The sequence below is a fragment of the Herpailurus yagouaroundi genome, unplaced genomic scaffold (assembly GCF_014898765.1).
Source record: "Herpailurus yagouaroundi ecotype Mexico unplaced genomic scaffold, PumYag 100, whole genome shotgun sequence".
NCBI classification, from domain to species: Eukaryota; Metazoa; Chordata; class Mammalia; order Carnivora; family Felidae; genus Herpailurus; species Herpailurus yagouaroundi.
In genome coordinates, this window is record NW_024412391.1 from 51,874,204 (window position 1) to 51,892,200 (window position 17,997).

Genomic DNA, 17,997 nt, shown 5'->3' on the forward strand with positions numbered 1-17,997 from the left:
CTCATTAAAATTACAGATGTGGATCAAGTCTATGACCATAATGAGGGGCTTCAGGAGACTGTTTTAGGAAATTTGTTGAGAGTGTTCCAGTATTATCTTAAAATATCTCATGGCACAGACAGTAATAATAAGAACATCAACAGGAATACAGTAATAATTTGGGATGATATAAAAGCCATATATGACTTCTGAATAAAAGTGATGGTCTGACCAAATACATTTATTGCTCATGCTTTCAGAAATACCATAAAATGGCAGTAAAATAATTAAAATTCATAAGCCTACAATTAAAAAGCTAATGGAACAGGAGACAAAACTGAGCAAGAGAGTTCAATGAAATTTTAAAAAGAAAAAGTGAAATGAACAGTGATAAACACCGTTTATCCATCAACAGTGTTGAATGGAGACAGTGCCATGTGAAGTAACTACAGTGAGCAAGTATCCATTTGCCTCAGGCCGCAGAATCCCCCAGAGATTCAGAACTTGCAAGCACAGCACTAAGGAAGGTGAGTGGCCAGGTGCAGGATCAAAAGCAGAGGGGCTGCTTTAAGGTCTGATTACAAAGCATTTAAAATGTCATGTCCTCTCCCCAGTAGCCAAGAGATTTCTCTTCCCCTCTAGGTCTCTTTCACCCTCTACACATACTGCACCTGTTATGACTACAAGCGGAGAGATTTATTCCTTGGATAAACTGAACTGATACAGGGCCCCAGTCCTAGCAGAAAACCTGAGATGCATGTAGAGCTGAAAAGTGGCAGGCTGACTGAGTGCATGTCTGCATAGCCTACTCGCCAATCTACTTGCTGAGCTCTGACAGCCAAGTGTATTCCCTTCAAATAGAAGCCTGGAAGATTCCTCTCTGGAGACACTGAACAACTCATGAGAAAAAATCTAAAGACACTGCTGTGCAAGGATTCTCCCTAAACACAAGCACACAAATACACATACACCCGAAGGACTGCTACACAGGAAGCCATCCAGTCCACAGTCACCACACAAATAATGAGCTTCCATTGAGTAAATGCTCACTCTTAAACATGAAAGCTTCCAACATTCAGTAGATCAAACAAAGGAAAAAAAAATGTGAAAGGGGTAGGGAACAAAGAAAAAGCATTAAGTGCAGGTAGAAGAACAGAAATTTGATTAACTATAATTAATATTCTCTAATAAAGCTACCTAGTACATTAAAATAAGAACAGTTTTCTTTGATAAAGGAATGCTCTTAAAAAGCGAAGAACTTTTGAAGCACTATAAAAAATGAGTCTCCAAATTGAAAGACTCTGCAGAAATACCCAGCAAAATGAATAAAAGAAGACTAACGCATATGAATGTGAAATTTTAGAACAGAGATAAAGAGAAGATTCTAAAAAGCTTCCAAAGGAGATGAGGAAGCCACATATAAAGGAAAGAGCATCAGAATGAGCCTGGAATTCACAATGATTTTCAACTGGTGCTCCTGGCTTGGCCACACAAATCTATTAACAACAAGGAGACAAACATGACATTTTCAGACAGGTAAAAACTCAGTAAATATAAGCTACCATAAAATGTTCTTCAGAAAATGAAAGCAAAAGAAAAACCAATGAAGAAGCCATAAGGATCTAAGAGAGAGGGGATCACCCAAGAAAACAGCAAAGGAAAAGATGCAGGATAAGTACCACCAGAGAGCAACCAGTTCATGGTAGAATGGGTTGGAAACTCCAGGAAATGTTGCAGGTTTGGACATATTTAAAAAAATTTAAATTTATTTACTTTGAGAGAGACAGAGAGGGGGAGAGAGAGAGAGAGAGAGAGAGAGAGAGAGAGAGAGAGAGAGAGAAAACGTATGCAAGCATGAGTGAGGGGAGGGGCAGAGAGAGGGAGAGAGAGAGAATCCCAAGCAGGCTTTGCACTGTTGGTGCAAAGTCCGACGCGGGCCTTAAACCCGTGAACCGTGAGATCATGACCTGAGCTGAAATCAGGAGTCAGAGGTTCAAACGACTGAGCCTGGTGACCCTGGTGTCCCTGGTCAATGTTCTTTATAAACACATGGAAGAAATATTTAAGCATAGAAAATCAGATAAATGGGGGGGGGGCGGTAAACTTAAAATTAACTTCAAGAAAACGGCAGCATTGAATAAGAGGCATGGTTGATTCAGAGGTAACATTTGACTAGTCATGTAAATGCTAGTTGATTTTATTTAATATTATGATACAACCATTGGGGTGGGTGGGAAGAAATGTACATGTACCTTATATATACATGTGTGTATGTGTGTGTGCATTTGTACATTTGCACGTGGCATGGGTACACCATGGGTGGATATATACAAATGGATATTAGGAAGAAATTCCTCATCTCCCCACGCAAGGCAACAATACATGCATTTCGTATATGACTATGTTATTTCAAAGTATTAATGTAAAAGAGCAGAAAAAAGCAACAACTTCTAAAAGTAGTTGCCTCTGTGCACTGGAAAAACAAACTGGAGAAAGACACAGCAGGGCATTGCTATTTTCATTCTAAAAGTTTTTACTTTTTAAACTGAATGCATGCTTTATTTTTATTTCTAAAAAACTATACAGAATTAATATATATAACATTTTAATAATTTTAGTTGTTAAGTCACAGAGAACCCAAAATTCAAGTCAGTGTTTAAGGCCTAGAGAGTCGTCATTATAGTTAACATCAAAGCTGAGAGAGAGGAGGGATAAAATAGATGTTTATGATATTCCATAAAAATTGTATTTAATAAGGGTACAAATTAATTTTCAAAACTGGTATACTTTAGTAAATAAGTAGGCCACCTTTCCCCCCATCCTTCTATTCTGAAGTAATCAAATATTTTGCTCCAGTTGGAAATATGTTTAAGAGAGCTCTTCATCTATTGTAGACAACAGTTTTCCTGGATATAGTAGCTGAAATGTGATAGTTCAATTTGAGAGTATTTTAATTCGTTAAATATAAAACATAATAGCAAACAAATGCTGTGAACAACAAAAAGTCCATTTTACAATATTCTCTTTCAGAATCATCATTTTGACGCAACATAAAGAGTCCATTTTTTATCACGCATCAACCTTTTAAACATTTCCTTTATTTGTGTATTGAAATTGAGTTCACTATAACTCAGCACAGTTGTGGTTCTGAGAAGTTAAAGGCATTGAGTTTTGCTTACATAGGCACATATGGACAGAATTACATTTTTATAGCTGGTGAATCAAAAAGAATAGTATGAAAATAATGGAGAATTTTTTCCCTCCCTATTTCCTTATTTATAAGAAATTCATCAAATTATCTGTTGAAGACTGTCAAAAACTAACATATACATGATGAATTAACTTCAGAGCTGTTTGACTTTTTTTCTTCAATCACAGAAAAAGGTGATTTTCTTTTAAGTTTTTTAAATTCTTTTAAGAGTCTATTTCTTATTTGGTTAATTACATGCACATCAGAGAAAAGATTTTGGAGATATTAAGTTATCATTTAACAATTTCTCCAGTTTATGTCGTGATTTAAACTCTTACTTTCTCAACTAAAATAGCAATATGAGTGCAACAAAAGTCCTTAATAGAGCACATTTATATGTTATTTATACTTTGCTAGTCTATATACCTCAATAAACTGAAGACCAGTAAAGAACCCTATTATTCCTGGGTTTACTGAACAGTAATAAAAATTTAAAATAATAATAATAATGATCAGAAAAAGTAAGAATAGTGGTGTAACTATATTATGAACTGGGGGAAGAAGAGGAAAATTATTCTCATTACCAGGCAATAAGTCAATAGACTGTGTTTAATAAATGAATATATCAAATAACTTCTTTATTTTTTAGAAGGTGATAGTTTTTAAATTTTTTGTTTTGTTTGTTTTGTTTGTTGTTTGTTTGTTTGTTTGTTTTGGAGAGAGAGTGCCAGGAGGGGAGAGGAGCAGAGGGAGAGAGAGAAAATCCTAAGCAGTCTTCAAGGCTCAGCATGAAGCCTGACATGGGGCTTGATCTCACAACCATGAGATCACAAACTGAGCTGAAATCAAGAGTCAGATGCTCAACTGACTGAGCCACCCAGGTGCCCCTCAAATATCTATTTAAAGATATAGAGCTTTAAGTAACCATCCAACTCTTGATTTCAGCTCAGGTCATGATCTCACAGTTAGTGAGATCCAGTCCCAACTGGTTCTGTGCTGACAAGAAGAAGCCTCCTTGGGATTCTCTCTCTCCCTCTCAATCTGCTCTTCCCCTGCTCTTGTGCTCTCCCCCCCCACCAAGATAAATACATAAACAGTAAAAAAATGAAGATACAGATGTTGTTTCTATAAGCATAAAAGGCAGAAACTATTAAAATTGGTTAATATGGGCAGGACTGGGAATAAGGTGAAATGGGATAAAGAAAGGTTTCTTTTTCATTGTAAGCCTTTCCATACTGATTGATGTAATTTTTTAAAACTATATATCTGTATTTAAACTTCCAACACTTTACAAGAACATGCATTTTTATGCACATGCATTTTATCTTATACACACACATATTTTATATACATATATACACATATACAATTAAATACCTGATTTTTTTTCAAACATGAAATACATCTTCACAAGTTTGTAACACTAGGGGAAACCCCTCAGAAAGCTGAGTGGACCCAGATGGTGAGTTTACAATGCATGACCAATACCCTATTTCTGAACTTTTAATAAAATAAAAAGTTAATGAATGTAAAATAAGAAACCTCATACCCTTTTAGAGACTTCTCGGCAAGAGTTTCTTTTTTTGTTTTGTTTCTAGAATATTTTGCATTAGTTGAAAAAATTCCCTGCCATCTCACTAAACGTATAAATCATTTGTTGGAGCCACACAGCAGAAGTGGCTTTCAGCAAGGGTATCATTTTTTGTTCAGCACTAGTATGTAAAACATTGTTTATGTTCTGAAGCAGTCATGTGGCTACCTTCACATGAGTGAGTCTCCCTCAATTTTGGGAGCAGCTTCAACAGGATGTTACCAATATTATTTTCAGAAAGAATATATATTGTTTTTTAATTGTGCCATCCTTAAAGCACTAAATGTCTATTTTATAAAAAGTAATTTGAATATAAATCAGATCAAATTTGAGAAGCTTCCAATGATGCCTTTAACTTGACAGAAAAGGAACTGATAATTGTGTGCATTTTATGTAATTTATGCTTGTGCTCATTATGTAGTTTATTTCAAACGTAGGCTTATTTTTTGTTTTTTTTTTCTTTTGTTTTTATAGTTAAGAAGAAGTGCATTCATATATTATTGAGAAAAGAGACTTGGGCTAGTTGAATTCACCAGTTTTTAAAATCCTTACCTTGCTTCCATTAGTTTGGTATGGTACATGATTTGCCATGACATCCATCCTTTTAATATGAGTTACAAAGTCCAGTATTTGAATGTGACAATATTTACTTATAGATTTATACTACCTACAACATTTCATCTAATTTATGTGCAAATTACTTTCTGAATCTGTTTTGGCATCTACGTTGGAAATCTATAGGGACATTAACATGTTATTGAGTCAAGTAAGGAAAAAGGCTTTACACCCAAACATTTGGGATCCAAGAGACTCACAGAAGGACAAAGACATCAAGCAAGAAAATAGACACGTAATATAAGTACCCTAGGAAAACTCTGATGACTGAAATAGCCACTTCACCTCAGGTTTTTTACTTATGTGTTTCCTTTGGCAATATATATCATTCCAAATATACGTGCTCTAGACTGGGCAGGAAATTGTTCAAGGTGAAGGGAAGAGCAGTGAAGAAGGAGAACAATTGCCTTCTCATGCTTCATATTCTGACAGATGATAAACTATATTCCATACCAAATCCCCATTCTCATTGGTTCCTATCTTCTTGTGTATCTACCAGTGCCATAAAATGTATTGTTATTAATATTATTACTGCAAACTGTTTATAATTTGGAAACATTATACCACTTTTAGAAGTGACTTCCTAGAACAAAACCAAAAAGAATGCTCCAAGTATATAATCAGGAGTTTGTTAAGTCAATTTTAATGCTTATGAGAGACTATGGGACAGTAAGTTAAGGGGCAAAGAAGAATAAACATTAGTCTTATTGATTATATCTCAGAATTATGAGTAAGGGACCAGAAAATCCATTCAGTCTGAAGATCCAAAAAAGAATTTATTCCACTTCCTTTGCTTATAAATATATTGGTTTACATTAATAATCTTCTTATTTGCACTTATGTATAAGATGCTACATTAATATGTTACACTATACTTCTTACACCAGTATTTATCATTTCTATTTATCAGCTCTAAAACTAATAAGCATTTATACTGAAAAATAAATTAATTTTGACTGAAAATTATTTTAGAAAACAACTCATGGAAACTATATTCTGTATAGTAGACAGTTTGCATAAAATATTAGAATGTATTATAATAGCCTTTAAAATTAAAATTATTTTTTATCATCTACATAGAGACATATAAGGTAAACATTCCAAAAAGTTCAGAATTCAAAAACTAAAATCATATTAACATTTTTCATCATTTAAATTCCACATGAATATTTTAAACAGGAAACTCATAGATTTCTATTTTAATAAAAGATTTTTATTTTAATTTGATTGAACATTTTCCTTAAAACTTATTTACCAAAACTAACTACTGCTTGGTGTAAAATATATCAGACTTTTTATCCTAATTAAAAATCTCAGAATGACTTTTGTATTTTGAACCCTAATTTAGAGAAAACCAACAGAGATTTTTTTTTCAATATTATCACAAACCTGACAACTTCCTCATTGAGCCACAAGATTTCTTTCAATAACTTTTAAATCTAATCTTGTGATATTACCCAGAGATCCCCAAAAATTTTCTCAATGCTTCAAAATTCTTTTTCAACAACATGAATTTACTTCGTTAGACATAAGCCCATAAAGGTGAAGGGGGAGGCAAAATGGAAAGAAAGATGGCAAAATGTAGATCAATTCAGCTTTAAAATTCTGCAAAAGCCCTGCAAGTTCCACTCTTTAACAATTTTTTTTCCAAAAATTAGTAAAGGTTATAGTTTCAAAGAGTAAAAGAAAATATCGGAACCACTACCGCTCTCTGATCCTTTCTCCTAATGTTCCTCTCTTTTTCGTAACTATAGTCCTAGAAACGGCCAGACAGAACCACAGGGAAATGATCTTTCACTATCACATCCATGTGAATCTGTCCATTTAACCTCAATAATTCTTTCACCCACAATTCTTCTAAAAGTTCATCTTTTTCTCTACTAAATTGGTGACTTTTATTGTTATAATCTCTAGAATGTAGAACATTGCTCTACATTCTGGCTTACCTTTCTTTCAAAGAAATTTTCACCCAATTTCTTATTGACTAGACAGAACATTTTTTAAAGCTCCACCTAAGACCCCATTGCCTTTGAATTAGTTACTATCCTACATGCTCCTGACCTACCCCATGTATCCTTTCCTCTCAGGCTGTACTTCAGGATACTGTTAAGATAGAGTTGAGCGTTTTCTTTTTAAGTTATGTAGGCTATCCTAAGTCACAGATCCTTTGTACTACAAATAGAACTGATGTAGTTAATTGAAGGCTTCCTGCTGCTGTACGTAGTCAGCTACTGAGGTAGCTTGGAATTTCAGTGAGTTCTTATAACATGGAGCCCAAAGGCAACTTTAATTCCTCTGATACCCTTATGAGATTAACTTTGATAATATGTTTGGTGACACATTGACAAGAATTGGCTTTTCCTACCTTTTACAACTATTGTATTACAACTACCAGAGTCTGAGTCTTCAGCTGTAGACACAGAGTACTAATAAAGATGTGTCAGTTGAAATACCTGTTTCAAATTTTCCACTGCTCACAAAATACCACCTTTTAAAACATTTTAGTACCTTTATACGTGATGGCCATTGAGCTCTAGTAGTTTATTTTGCCGTGTTCACAGCATGCTTCTTTTGGTGTGGGAGTGGTCAGTGGGAGGGTTTAGGCATCACTCTAGGGGAAAGATGATTCAGGTACAAGAATTCTCAAACAGTAACTTAAAAACAATGCTATATAATTCCAACAAAATATCATAATCAAAAGTTCATATAATGATGAATTAAACACTTTGTGTACCTTTCCTATGAAGGTGGCAAGTTTCCTGAGGAAACGTTCTTTGTGCACTCCTCAAATAGTAGCTAAAACCATGAGCTTCAAATGGTCTAGAACAACTGCTGGGTGACACACAAAGACACAAAATAGAGTAACTACAGGACATCGCGTCTCAGGTAGCAAGGCACCCTGGACTGCTCGAGAGGCAGCACTGGCAGTTAGTACTTAAAGCCGGGTGCAGCAGAAATCATATGCGGCAAGGGAAAGACACCTGTGGGAAAACAGTCCAAGAGATGGAGACAAGGCCAAAGAACCCAAACGCCAGACAATGGGCATCCTACTCTGCTCTCCAAGGCCAGACTTAGCTTAAAGAAATGGCAGTCCTATATTCAAAGAGCAATCCCATACACTACGTAATACCCAGATGGATTATTTTTGTAAAGACTGCAAATGAATGATAGGATTACAGGTGTCGGGAGAGAAGTAGACTTATTTTCTAAACACTTAAACTCAGCAATCTTAAAGATTTCTCTTCTGTGATTACCAAAGTGATTAAGAAATTTCAAGAAGGAAAAGAATAAAAGCATCAAAGCCTTTTGTACTTTGTCACTTTAAAATGTCTATCCAGATGACATTTTTCTATCAGTTATTTGTTTTAAATCACCAGTATTACTTGTTATATACTGTTACATCTGGCCCCTGTCTAAGTCGTTCCATGTGTCAACACATTTGCTCTGAAATTAAATTTATCAAATAATTAGTTATTTTTGTCCTGTGAGAACAGTTGAGGAAGCACACTATAACATGCAAACCTATGAGGCTTTACTGATTCAGGCTGATTATTTAGTCTTTTCTAGCTTATAATGAATGTCATACTAAAAACTTAAATATATCACTATTATTAAATCTTGAAATGATTTTGGAGTCTCCTAAGATCTCTTAGTCTATTAAAAGTATTACATTACATTTAGAAAAACAAGTTTCCTTCTCTCTATATATACTTTTCTATATTTCATATCATATATATATATGAAATGCCAAGTTTTATTACAAACTCCTACCCAAAATCTTTTAGACAAACTCTCCATGTACATTTTGAACCAGGTGTTGAGATAATAACATTTCATTTAGCAATGTTATAATTCATATCTATTCATTACAATTCACTCCCTAAATCTCTCTCTCTCTCAATCTCTGAAGAGACACGGAGAGACAGAGAGAGAGTATACAGACAGGCCTTTCTTAATCTTCCTCCTCCTCCAAGTTTGAGCTTTATTTTCATATGCATTAATACTTTTCATAAAAGAATGTCATGCCATTAGCTTTAGATTTAAATATCTTGAAGTCACAACGTATAATACACTGCTATCCTGAATCCAACCTTCGTACAAGTTGTGTCCTTGCCTTAACTTAGACTAACTACTAAGAATAACAGAAAGTGAGCTCCTCTCAACTATAGGTCTGGTAGCAGGCTCTATCACAAAGTAGATAAGTGGCTGAGGTAATTTCAGTTCCCTTAAATAAGAAAAGGCAATAGTCTACATCTGAAATTTACAACTGACTAGTAATTCTGAGTTTAAAATCCCTGCAAAACTTGGGGTTTTCTTCAAGTATAAGAAATAGTTAACTTTCAGTTCTCAAAGCAATACAGCAGTTAATTACATATGGATCATCCTTCTCATATTCACTATATATGTAAATATATGTATACATGTAGATGTATGTGTGTTGTGTGTGTACGCCAAGGCCCAATTTCCACATATCTCTCATATTTGATTACTCTGAAAATAGCCAGCCCAGCCAGATGCTGGTTTCCATTGGACTCTTTTTGCCTCTATGCTTTCACTGCTTAAGGTTTTTCACTCTCTTCCTTCCTTCCCTCATTCAATAAAAATTGGTCAATGTTACCCACCAGGATCCCCTGTACGTCTGTCAGTCCAGATGGGTAGCATGACAAGCAATGGGAATAATACACACATACGCGTGCGCGCGCACACACACACACACACACACACACACACACACACACACACACACAGACTTCAAGTTCTATGAGAGCAAGTGTACAAGACTTTGTTTTGTGCCCTCATCTATCTTAGGCACCTAGACAATGCCTGGTACATAAATGGCACTCAAAAAATACTTGTCAAACGAATGAAGAGTGGCATCATATCTACCCAGTCATGAATGCTAGAAACAGAAGAGTCATTCTAGATCCCTCCCCCGCCCCTTATTTTTGCATTAATTTCTGATTTCTCCATTTCCAGTCCTTATAGTTCCCTCTCATTATCCTCTCACTATTTCTGCCCAGGTGCTTACAGTTAAGAGTTAACAGACTGTATAATAGTTACACAACCCATTTTAAGTAGTATCCCCTCCTTGACACCACAACCAAAGTTACATTTCTAAGAAGTATTTCTGATCATCAGCTCTACTGCTTGAAATCCTTCAGAGGTTCGTAACCACCATCTTCTCATGGAACTAAAGGGCCTTAATCATCTGTCTCCTGCCTATTCTACATCTTCATCTCCTACCATAGCCACATTATAGATCAAGCCCTCCAACTATCCTCCAACACACAGAACTTCCCTTCAGTGATCTCCTTTGCAAGGCCTCTCAGGCCTTCCCAATCTTGCATTCCCTGGCTTTGGTACCTATTGAGCTCTGTTTACTGTGCCATTTTTCCTAAACTCTAGACAGTGTGCTCTGAAGCAAGACATGGCAACATCCACTTTGGAATAAATTCAGTGGGCATCCATTGATGCTTCTTGATTTAAGCTGTCGAGCCTCTATAAGCTCAGTTTCCTCACTCTTTTTCCCACCACCTACAAAGAGGGTTCTAAAGAGGAACAAATGAAATATCATTCATTGAAAGTTCATAGCACTTGATACTCACGGGATATTATTACTTTGTAAGACACAGTCTTGACCCCACTTCAATTGCTGCCCCTAGAAAGTCTAAAAAGATGGAGCAAGAAATAAGACAGACCCATTTTGTATGTTTGTTTGTTTGTTTGTAACCTGCCTGTTTCTCATTTCACTATTAGCAAATGAGCTCTATGATGTATCTGAATGAAAGCTAAGATACTATGTCCTAACCAGTTGCAGGTCTGGGAAGAATGTGACTAGGAATAAATGATCAATCCTCAGCATCAAGAGAAGAAATGAAAATGTGGCCAGATTGCTGGGAGTGTGCTCTGAGTATACTGTTAGAAGATTCTGGCTCCTCAGAGTCTGGCAGCCTGGACCCTCACCCCCAGAGTCCTCCACATTCATATAACTCTAATAAAATTTCTATCCCTATATCTAAAGATGTATTTACTAATCAGACACTTGATGATTTAAAATCTTTCGGTGTGTGGCTCTTACTTCTGAATGGCCCTAAGAGTTTTTTGTGCTTGGAAGAGACGACTTAGCCATTCACAGAGAGGCAATCTCTCTATAAATGAACAGATTTCCACACGTGGGCTGTAATATATGCATAACACATTTCTCTCGGTGTTAATTTTGGTCTAACATCCTCCTGATGGTCTTGATTACCTTGGAGACTTACATCCTGTGTTCATATATACGTGGTTGTTAGTCACTTTTACTAAGCTGTCTCACCACCATTTCTCAAGAATGATAATAGAAGACACAATATTTCAATAACTCATTTTTCCTTTCAACAAATGTTTATTCAACTTCCTCTTTCAAGGCACTTTGCTAAGACTTAGTTAAATTTAAGTTCCATGTAAAATAGACAAATCCTGTGAAGGTCCAGCTAACTTTGTAGAAAAAATAACTGGAACCATTTGAGAAAACCTATCAAAAAGTTTTATTAATTAAAGGTCTATCTTTTAATTTATAAGTAAAAAAGTTAAGTATCTTAATAAAGATTCGCTTTAACTGATTTTATTATCCTTTTTCTAAAAATTGTAAATCCTAGACCGTTGTTTATGATCAGTCATATTATTTATATGGCACCGATGCCAATACAGTGTGTATCAACGGTATCCAGAGAAAGCAATAACACATGATTAAACATGGTGAGACAGTGTGGCAATAAATGCCTTTCAGAATAGCATATTACCAGGAGAACCAATAGCAATAATTTTTAAAATTGGAGTTATTAGAGGCTTTATCCACTTTGCTTATTTTATTCGTGGTGTGCTAATCAAATACACGTATAGCTGGGCACTGATTCCATGTAAACAATCTATGTTGTGACAAATCTCAAGGCATCTGGTTAAGTCAGATATCTCCCTTTGGGAATTAAAATGAAACTAGAAGTGTTTGCTCTTAAAATCTGTACCCTAGTAGATAGCATCCAACACAGAATCAAACATCCCATCTAATTTTTCCAATGCCATGTTTCCAAAAGGAAATTACATTAAATTCCTCCATTCAAAATGCAAAAAGCAAGACATCCAAGAATGAGATTTCCAGCAGAATGTAATTTTGAAGACATGATTTTTTTTTCCATTACTGGAGATATCAAACATTTTAAAAGCCTGTTCTTTCATAATTGGATTCCAGATCATTATTTTTTTGGCCAAAAAGAAAGGTTTTCTGCATTCTTAAAATAATTAGGCAGGATTTCAAATCAAATTATCCAATTTCAAAGCTCTATTTTTCTCTCTAAAATGCCTGTTAGGGAAGGACTGCTGATGACTAAGCTCTGTGTCATTCTCATGGCTTTATTAGGAGAATGTTCTAAGTCCTTCACTTTCTATGTAATCAGAACTATAATTTCTTCAGGTTATTTTAAGACCCAGCTATGGCTAAAGCAGGAAACTCAATTTTATTCTGAGCTCTAGACATGTCGACACAGCAGAGCAGGGCTCCAGCTCTCTGGGCTATCTTCTTTCATAAACCTTCTTGCTTGGTGTCAGACCAAGCCTCTAGGCTAGTTGTACTCCACTCTCTGGGTATCAAGTAACTCTTTCCAAGACACTGAGGGTAGTAGGACTGTTATTTTGGAAAATTTGTGTTGACATATCATCACTCTACAAATGAAGAGCTTACTTGTCCAGAAAGTACTACGGACTCTTCCTAACATCAATTTGAAAACCATATTCAACAGAAGGACAGTTGAGAAAACCAGGTGCCAGAAACATTTGATAAAAAGCAGAACAGAAAGTTCTAACTACACATGTCTACTTAGTTCATCATATTCCCTCAGAATTTTATAACTTAATTAACCAACTCTATTTAAGCAGACTGGTTGCCTCTAATTATGCTAAAAAAATTTCTGTGTTGCAAAGTGATATTAATAGTGAATGACATTTCTGCAAGTAACAGGTAACCCACTTCTATAATTATGAGTGCTATCTAAGGTAAAGAAGGAAGAATAGGACAGTATAATAAACTGTAAATAAAAATTATCTGCAAGAGACAGTCTTCAGAATGAAAATAAAAAATGCATCGTTACTTTAGTATTTTGATCTATACAAAAAAGCTCTCAGAGAAATGTATACTCAATCTTATTACTGAAACAAATGTATGAATACTTTCAACTTTAAGTTAACACACTGACATCAAAATGCTTTTTTGTTTTAAATTTATACTGTAGCCCTAACCATTTCTATTTGTTATTTTTCATTCTAGCTTTTTTGTCTTTAGATTAAAATATTCTTATTTACTACTTTTCTATTGCTCCTACGACAACAACATGACAACATCATCATAGATCTATTGAGTTTACCATCCTCATGTATATAGTTACATATTGGGGATGTTTTCCCACTCAATATATAATCCATTCTTCCATGTTAATATATTTAGACATTACTTATTAATCGTACTGACTATATAGCATTTCAGAGTATGGATTATGGCAATTGATTTTTATATTGTCCAATACCTAAACTATCTTCAACTTTTTATCACTATAAATAATGCTGCAAATAAATAAATAAATAAATAAATAAATAAATAAATATCCTAGTACACAAATGCTTGTACATTTGCTTAAGCATTTTGGTATTGCATTTACAAGGAATTATTGGACTGCAGCATATGTACAGTTTAAATATTGATAGTACTACAATTTGTGATTTTCCAAAATTTCACCAGCATGCGTTTCCACTAGTACATGATGGTGCCCCTTCCTTCCAGCCTTAATTAACACTGTGTACTAGAAGTCTTTTTATTTTCACTAATATAATGGATGAAAAAATAGCACCTCATTGATGTTTTAATCATGACTGAGAATGATCATCTACTCATTTATTTATTGGCTATTTTTGGTTCTTTCTCTTTGAATGTGTTCTTCATACCTTTGACCATCTTTCTATTGAGTTACTGGTATTGTATTTGCACTTTACAGATATTAACCTTTTGAATGTTTGATACATGGTAACTCTTTTCCATCTGTTTGTCATTTACTGAAAAATAGTGGCATCATTTGTCATGTAACTTGTTTCTGACTTAGAATGCCAAGTCAAACATTACTCTTGTTTAAACTCTCTCTAGATAGGATTACACTGACAGAGATCTTTCCTAGAATGAGTTGTGATGACCTCACTCATAAGCTCATTAATATAAATAGAAATAGTTCTCCCAAGGCATAATATCTAAACTATAGTTTCTGCTAGCATCTTTTTCATTTTGGTCTGTGAAGGAGGGCCTTATAAAACCAAGCTTTAGGTTTATTCTACAAAAAGAATTTCTCAGTCACTTAAGAGAAATGTGTATAAAATTAATAAACAAAGCACTGGGCTTTTGGATGTAAAGATTCATTCTCCATAATAAAATAGCTTTACTGGGCAGGAGATACATCCCATAAACTCATGTATCTATTTTAATTCATATGGGAATAAGCATTTCAGATGGCTGAAGCTTCTCTCTTAAAGTGTATTTTAAATGTCATTTTACTGTTTGAAGGGACTCTTTTCAAAATTGATTAGATATAGCCCTGCTTTTTTTTTTTTTTAATTTTTTTTTAACGTTTATTTATTTATTTATTTATTTATTTATTTTTGGGACAGAGAGAGACAGAGCATGAACTGTGGAGGGGCAGAGAGAGAGGGAGACACAGAACCGGAAGCAGGCTCCAGGCTCTGAGCCATCAGCCCAGAGCCTGACGCGGGGCTCGAACTCACGGACCGTGAGATCGTGACCTGAGCTGAAGTCGGACGCTTAACCAACTGAGCCACCCAGGCGCCCCTAGCCCTGCTTTTAAAGATGCCCACAATATGGAGAACACAGGTCCATCACTGGGCCTATCAGCCACTGCTTTGTGACTTGGTGGTTCCCTTAGGGCTTGTTATGCACAATGGTTGGCCCTTATTAAATTAGGCTGCTCTTTTGGTTTTAGTTCTAGCTCTACTTTTCTAATATATGTTTGTGAGTGGGTTTTTCTTGCTTGCTGTTGTGCACTGTGGCTGTGGGTAGGCTTAGCTGTGGTACCCTCCCTGTACCTTTAATGTGTGCCTTCTGATCTCAGGTTTGAGAACCCAAATAGCCAAATTTGGTATCATGCTTAAAAATGATCACTTACATTTCTGGGGTTACATGTTTCTTTGAGAATTAGACAAAGAATGGCCAGTACCCTAAGAAAAATGCACACGTACACAAATACATTAGTGTGTGGACAATTTCATAGGATTCAGGAGTACCTAAAGCCCAGTGATGGATCCCTGAGCCTCTCCTGGTACTTTTTGGTTCATTTAAGCTCCTGATTTTGGTTCCTACTGAAAAGGTTTCTGAATAAGTGAATCATCAATAGAAGTCAGTATAGTTAGAAAAGACTAATCCCAAGAAAGTCAACCACAGTGGGAGACAGTAAACCAGTAGATGAGTGATTATGTGAATACAAATAATGCCCTTTAAACATTTTTTAATGTTTATTTATTTATTTTTGAGATACAGAGACAGCACGAGCAGGGGAGGAGCACAGAGAGAGGGAGACACAGAATCTGAAACAGGCTCCAAGCTCTGAGCTGTGAGCCCAGAACCCGACGCGGGGCTCAAACTCACAAACCGTGAGATCATGACCTGAGCCAAACCTGGATGCTCAAACGAATGAGCCACCCAGGCATCCCAAATAATGCCCTTTTAAATGCTCAATTAAAACATATAAAGCAGGTCGCCTGGGTGGCTCAGTCGGTTAAGCGTCTGACTTCGGCTCAGGTCACGATCTCGCAGTCCGTGGGTTCAAGTCCCACGTCGGGCTCTGGGCTGATGGCTCAGAGCCTGGAGCCTGCTTCCGATTCTGTGTCTCCCTATCTCTCTGACCCTCCCCCATTCATGCTCTGTCTCTGTCTCAAAAATAAATAAACTTAAAAAAAATAAAAAAAAAACATATAAAGCATGTGATTATTTGTCAATGGTGAAATTTTCTCATGTTATTTCAAAAGGGAAAACAATGAAAAATATGTGCGCATACTATATAACACTCTAAATGTGAGATGTGAGTATGAAGACTGAGAAAAGAAAATGAAGAGGATCATTCGTATTTTTAAAACAAAAACTTGTACTTTAGCCAGATGAGCTGTCATCCCAAAGACTACTTCAGAAGTATAGTCAGGAGTTCCTTAGCATGTTAAAGAAGATTCTTGTCCTCAATGCCCTGTTTCTTGTCAAATTTGCATTAGAAGCCCACTTTCCACTTTGCTGTCATAATCCTGGCAGAAAACAGATGGGAGAAATGGAAGAAAAAGGGAATAAAGGCCTCTTCTTTAATGAAGAAAACTTTGGCTTTACTTGTACTCCCCTACCTGCAAGGTTTTGTCCCTAAAGGTGGACAAATGATCAAATCAGCAGTGAGAAAAACCTGGATGAAAACAAGAGAACACCAAGAGCAGTACATAATGTATAATATGTAGTAGCTAATTCTTTAGAACAAATGTACGAAAGAACTATGAAAGTAGCTGTGCTAGACTCAGAGTGGCAGAGAGGAGAAATGGAAAGGAGGAAAGGACTCTAAGCAATCTCTGAATCTAAGGAACTTACTTTTAGTTCTTTCATTCCCAAAGTTCTGGGTTCTTGCATAATATCACACAAGCAATCATGCTTCTTATCAACTTACAAGTGGAGAGTAGTGAGGAAATATAACATCCCTGGAACTCATTTTCATAATACATTCTTTGAATTTATATCACTCATACAAACCAGCAGGTGATTCATTTTCCAATCTCTAAAATAAGGTATCTATGAAACCTCCAAATTGACAGTGGAAGTTGTTGATATAGGTCTAAAGGCTTAGGAGTGAAGTTGGGGTTTGAGCTAGAGATTTGTGAGTTATCAGCACAGAGCTGGTACCTGAAGCTGATCTGAAGCTGAGTAGGGGATGAGATTATGCCAGAAGGATATACGATAATAAAAACTTAAAAAAAATTACTGTGGGGGGCGCCTGGGTGGCGCAGTAAGTTAAGCGTCCGACTTCAGCCAGGTCACGATCTCGCGGTCCGTGAGTTCGAGCCCCGCATTGGGCTCTGGGCTGATGGCTCAGAGCCTGGAGCCCGTTTCCGATTCTGTGTCTCCCTCTCTCTCTGCCCCTCCCCCATTCATGCTCTGTCTCTCTCTGTCCCAAAAATAAATAAACGTTGAAAAAAAAATTAAAAAGAAAAATTACTGTGGAAGGCAGAATTGTAAGATGTTCACATGACATATTCCCCATCTGGTATTCATGATTATGTTAGGTTACCTGGCAATGGAATTTGTAGACATAGTTAAGATTAGTAATTATTTGACTTTAAGATAGAGAGATTTTCCACGTGGGACTAACTTAATTATATGGGACTCTTTAAAAGAAGAGAGTTTTCTCTGGCTGGTAGAATATGAAATCAGAGAAGTCTGAAGCTTAAGAAGGATTCATTGCTGAGGTGGAGGGGGCAACATGGAAGCACCTGAGAGTAGACTCAACGAGGTAAAAATCAATCTATCCCATAGCCAACAAAAAACCAGGGCCCTCAGTACTGCAACCAC

At 35.9% G+C, this 17,997-nt stretch overlaps 1 protein-coding gene across 24 annotated transcripts in view; it reads right to left on the reverse strand.

Moving 5' to 3' along the window:
- The window catches only part of HDAC9 (histone deacetylase 9), a 931,635-nt gene that overhangs the window by 493,398 nt on the left and 420,240 nt on the right, over positions 1 to 17,997 (reverse strand). The window contains exon 1 of one of the 24 annotated variants that reach the window (XM_040472493.1): positions 7,884 to 8,262. The exons of the other annotated variants lie outside the window; for them this stretch is intronic. Coding sequence (XP_040328427.1) covers positions 7,884 to 7,902 — 19 coding nt within the window. The 5' untranslated portion in view covers positions 7,903 to 8,262. Of the gene's footprint in view, positions 1 to 7,883; positions 8,263 to 17,997 lie in introns of those variants that run through there. 24 annotated transcript variants of the gene reach the window in all.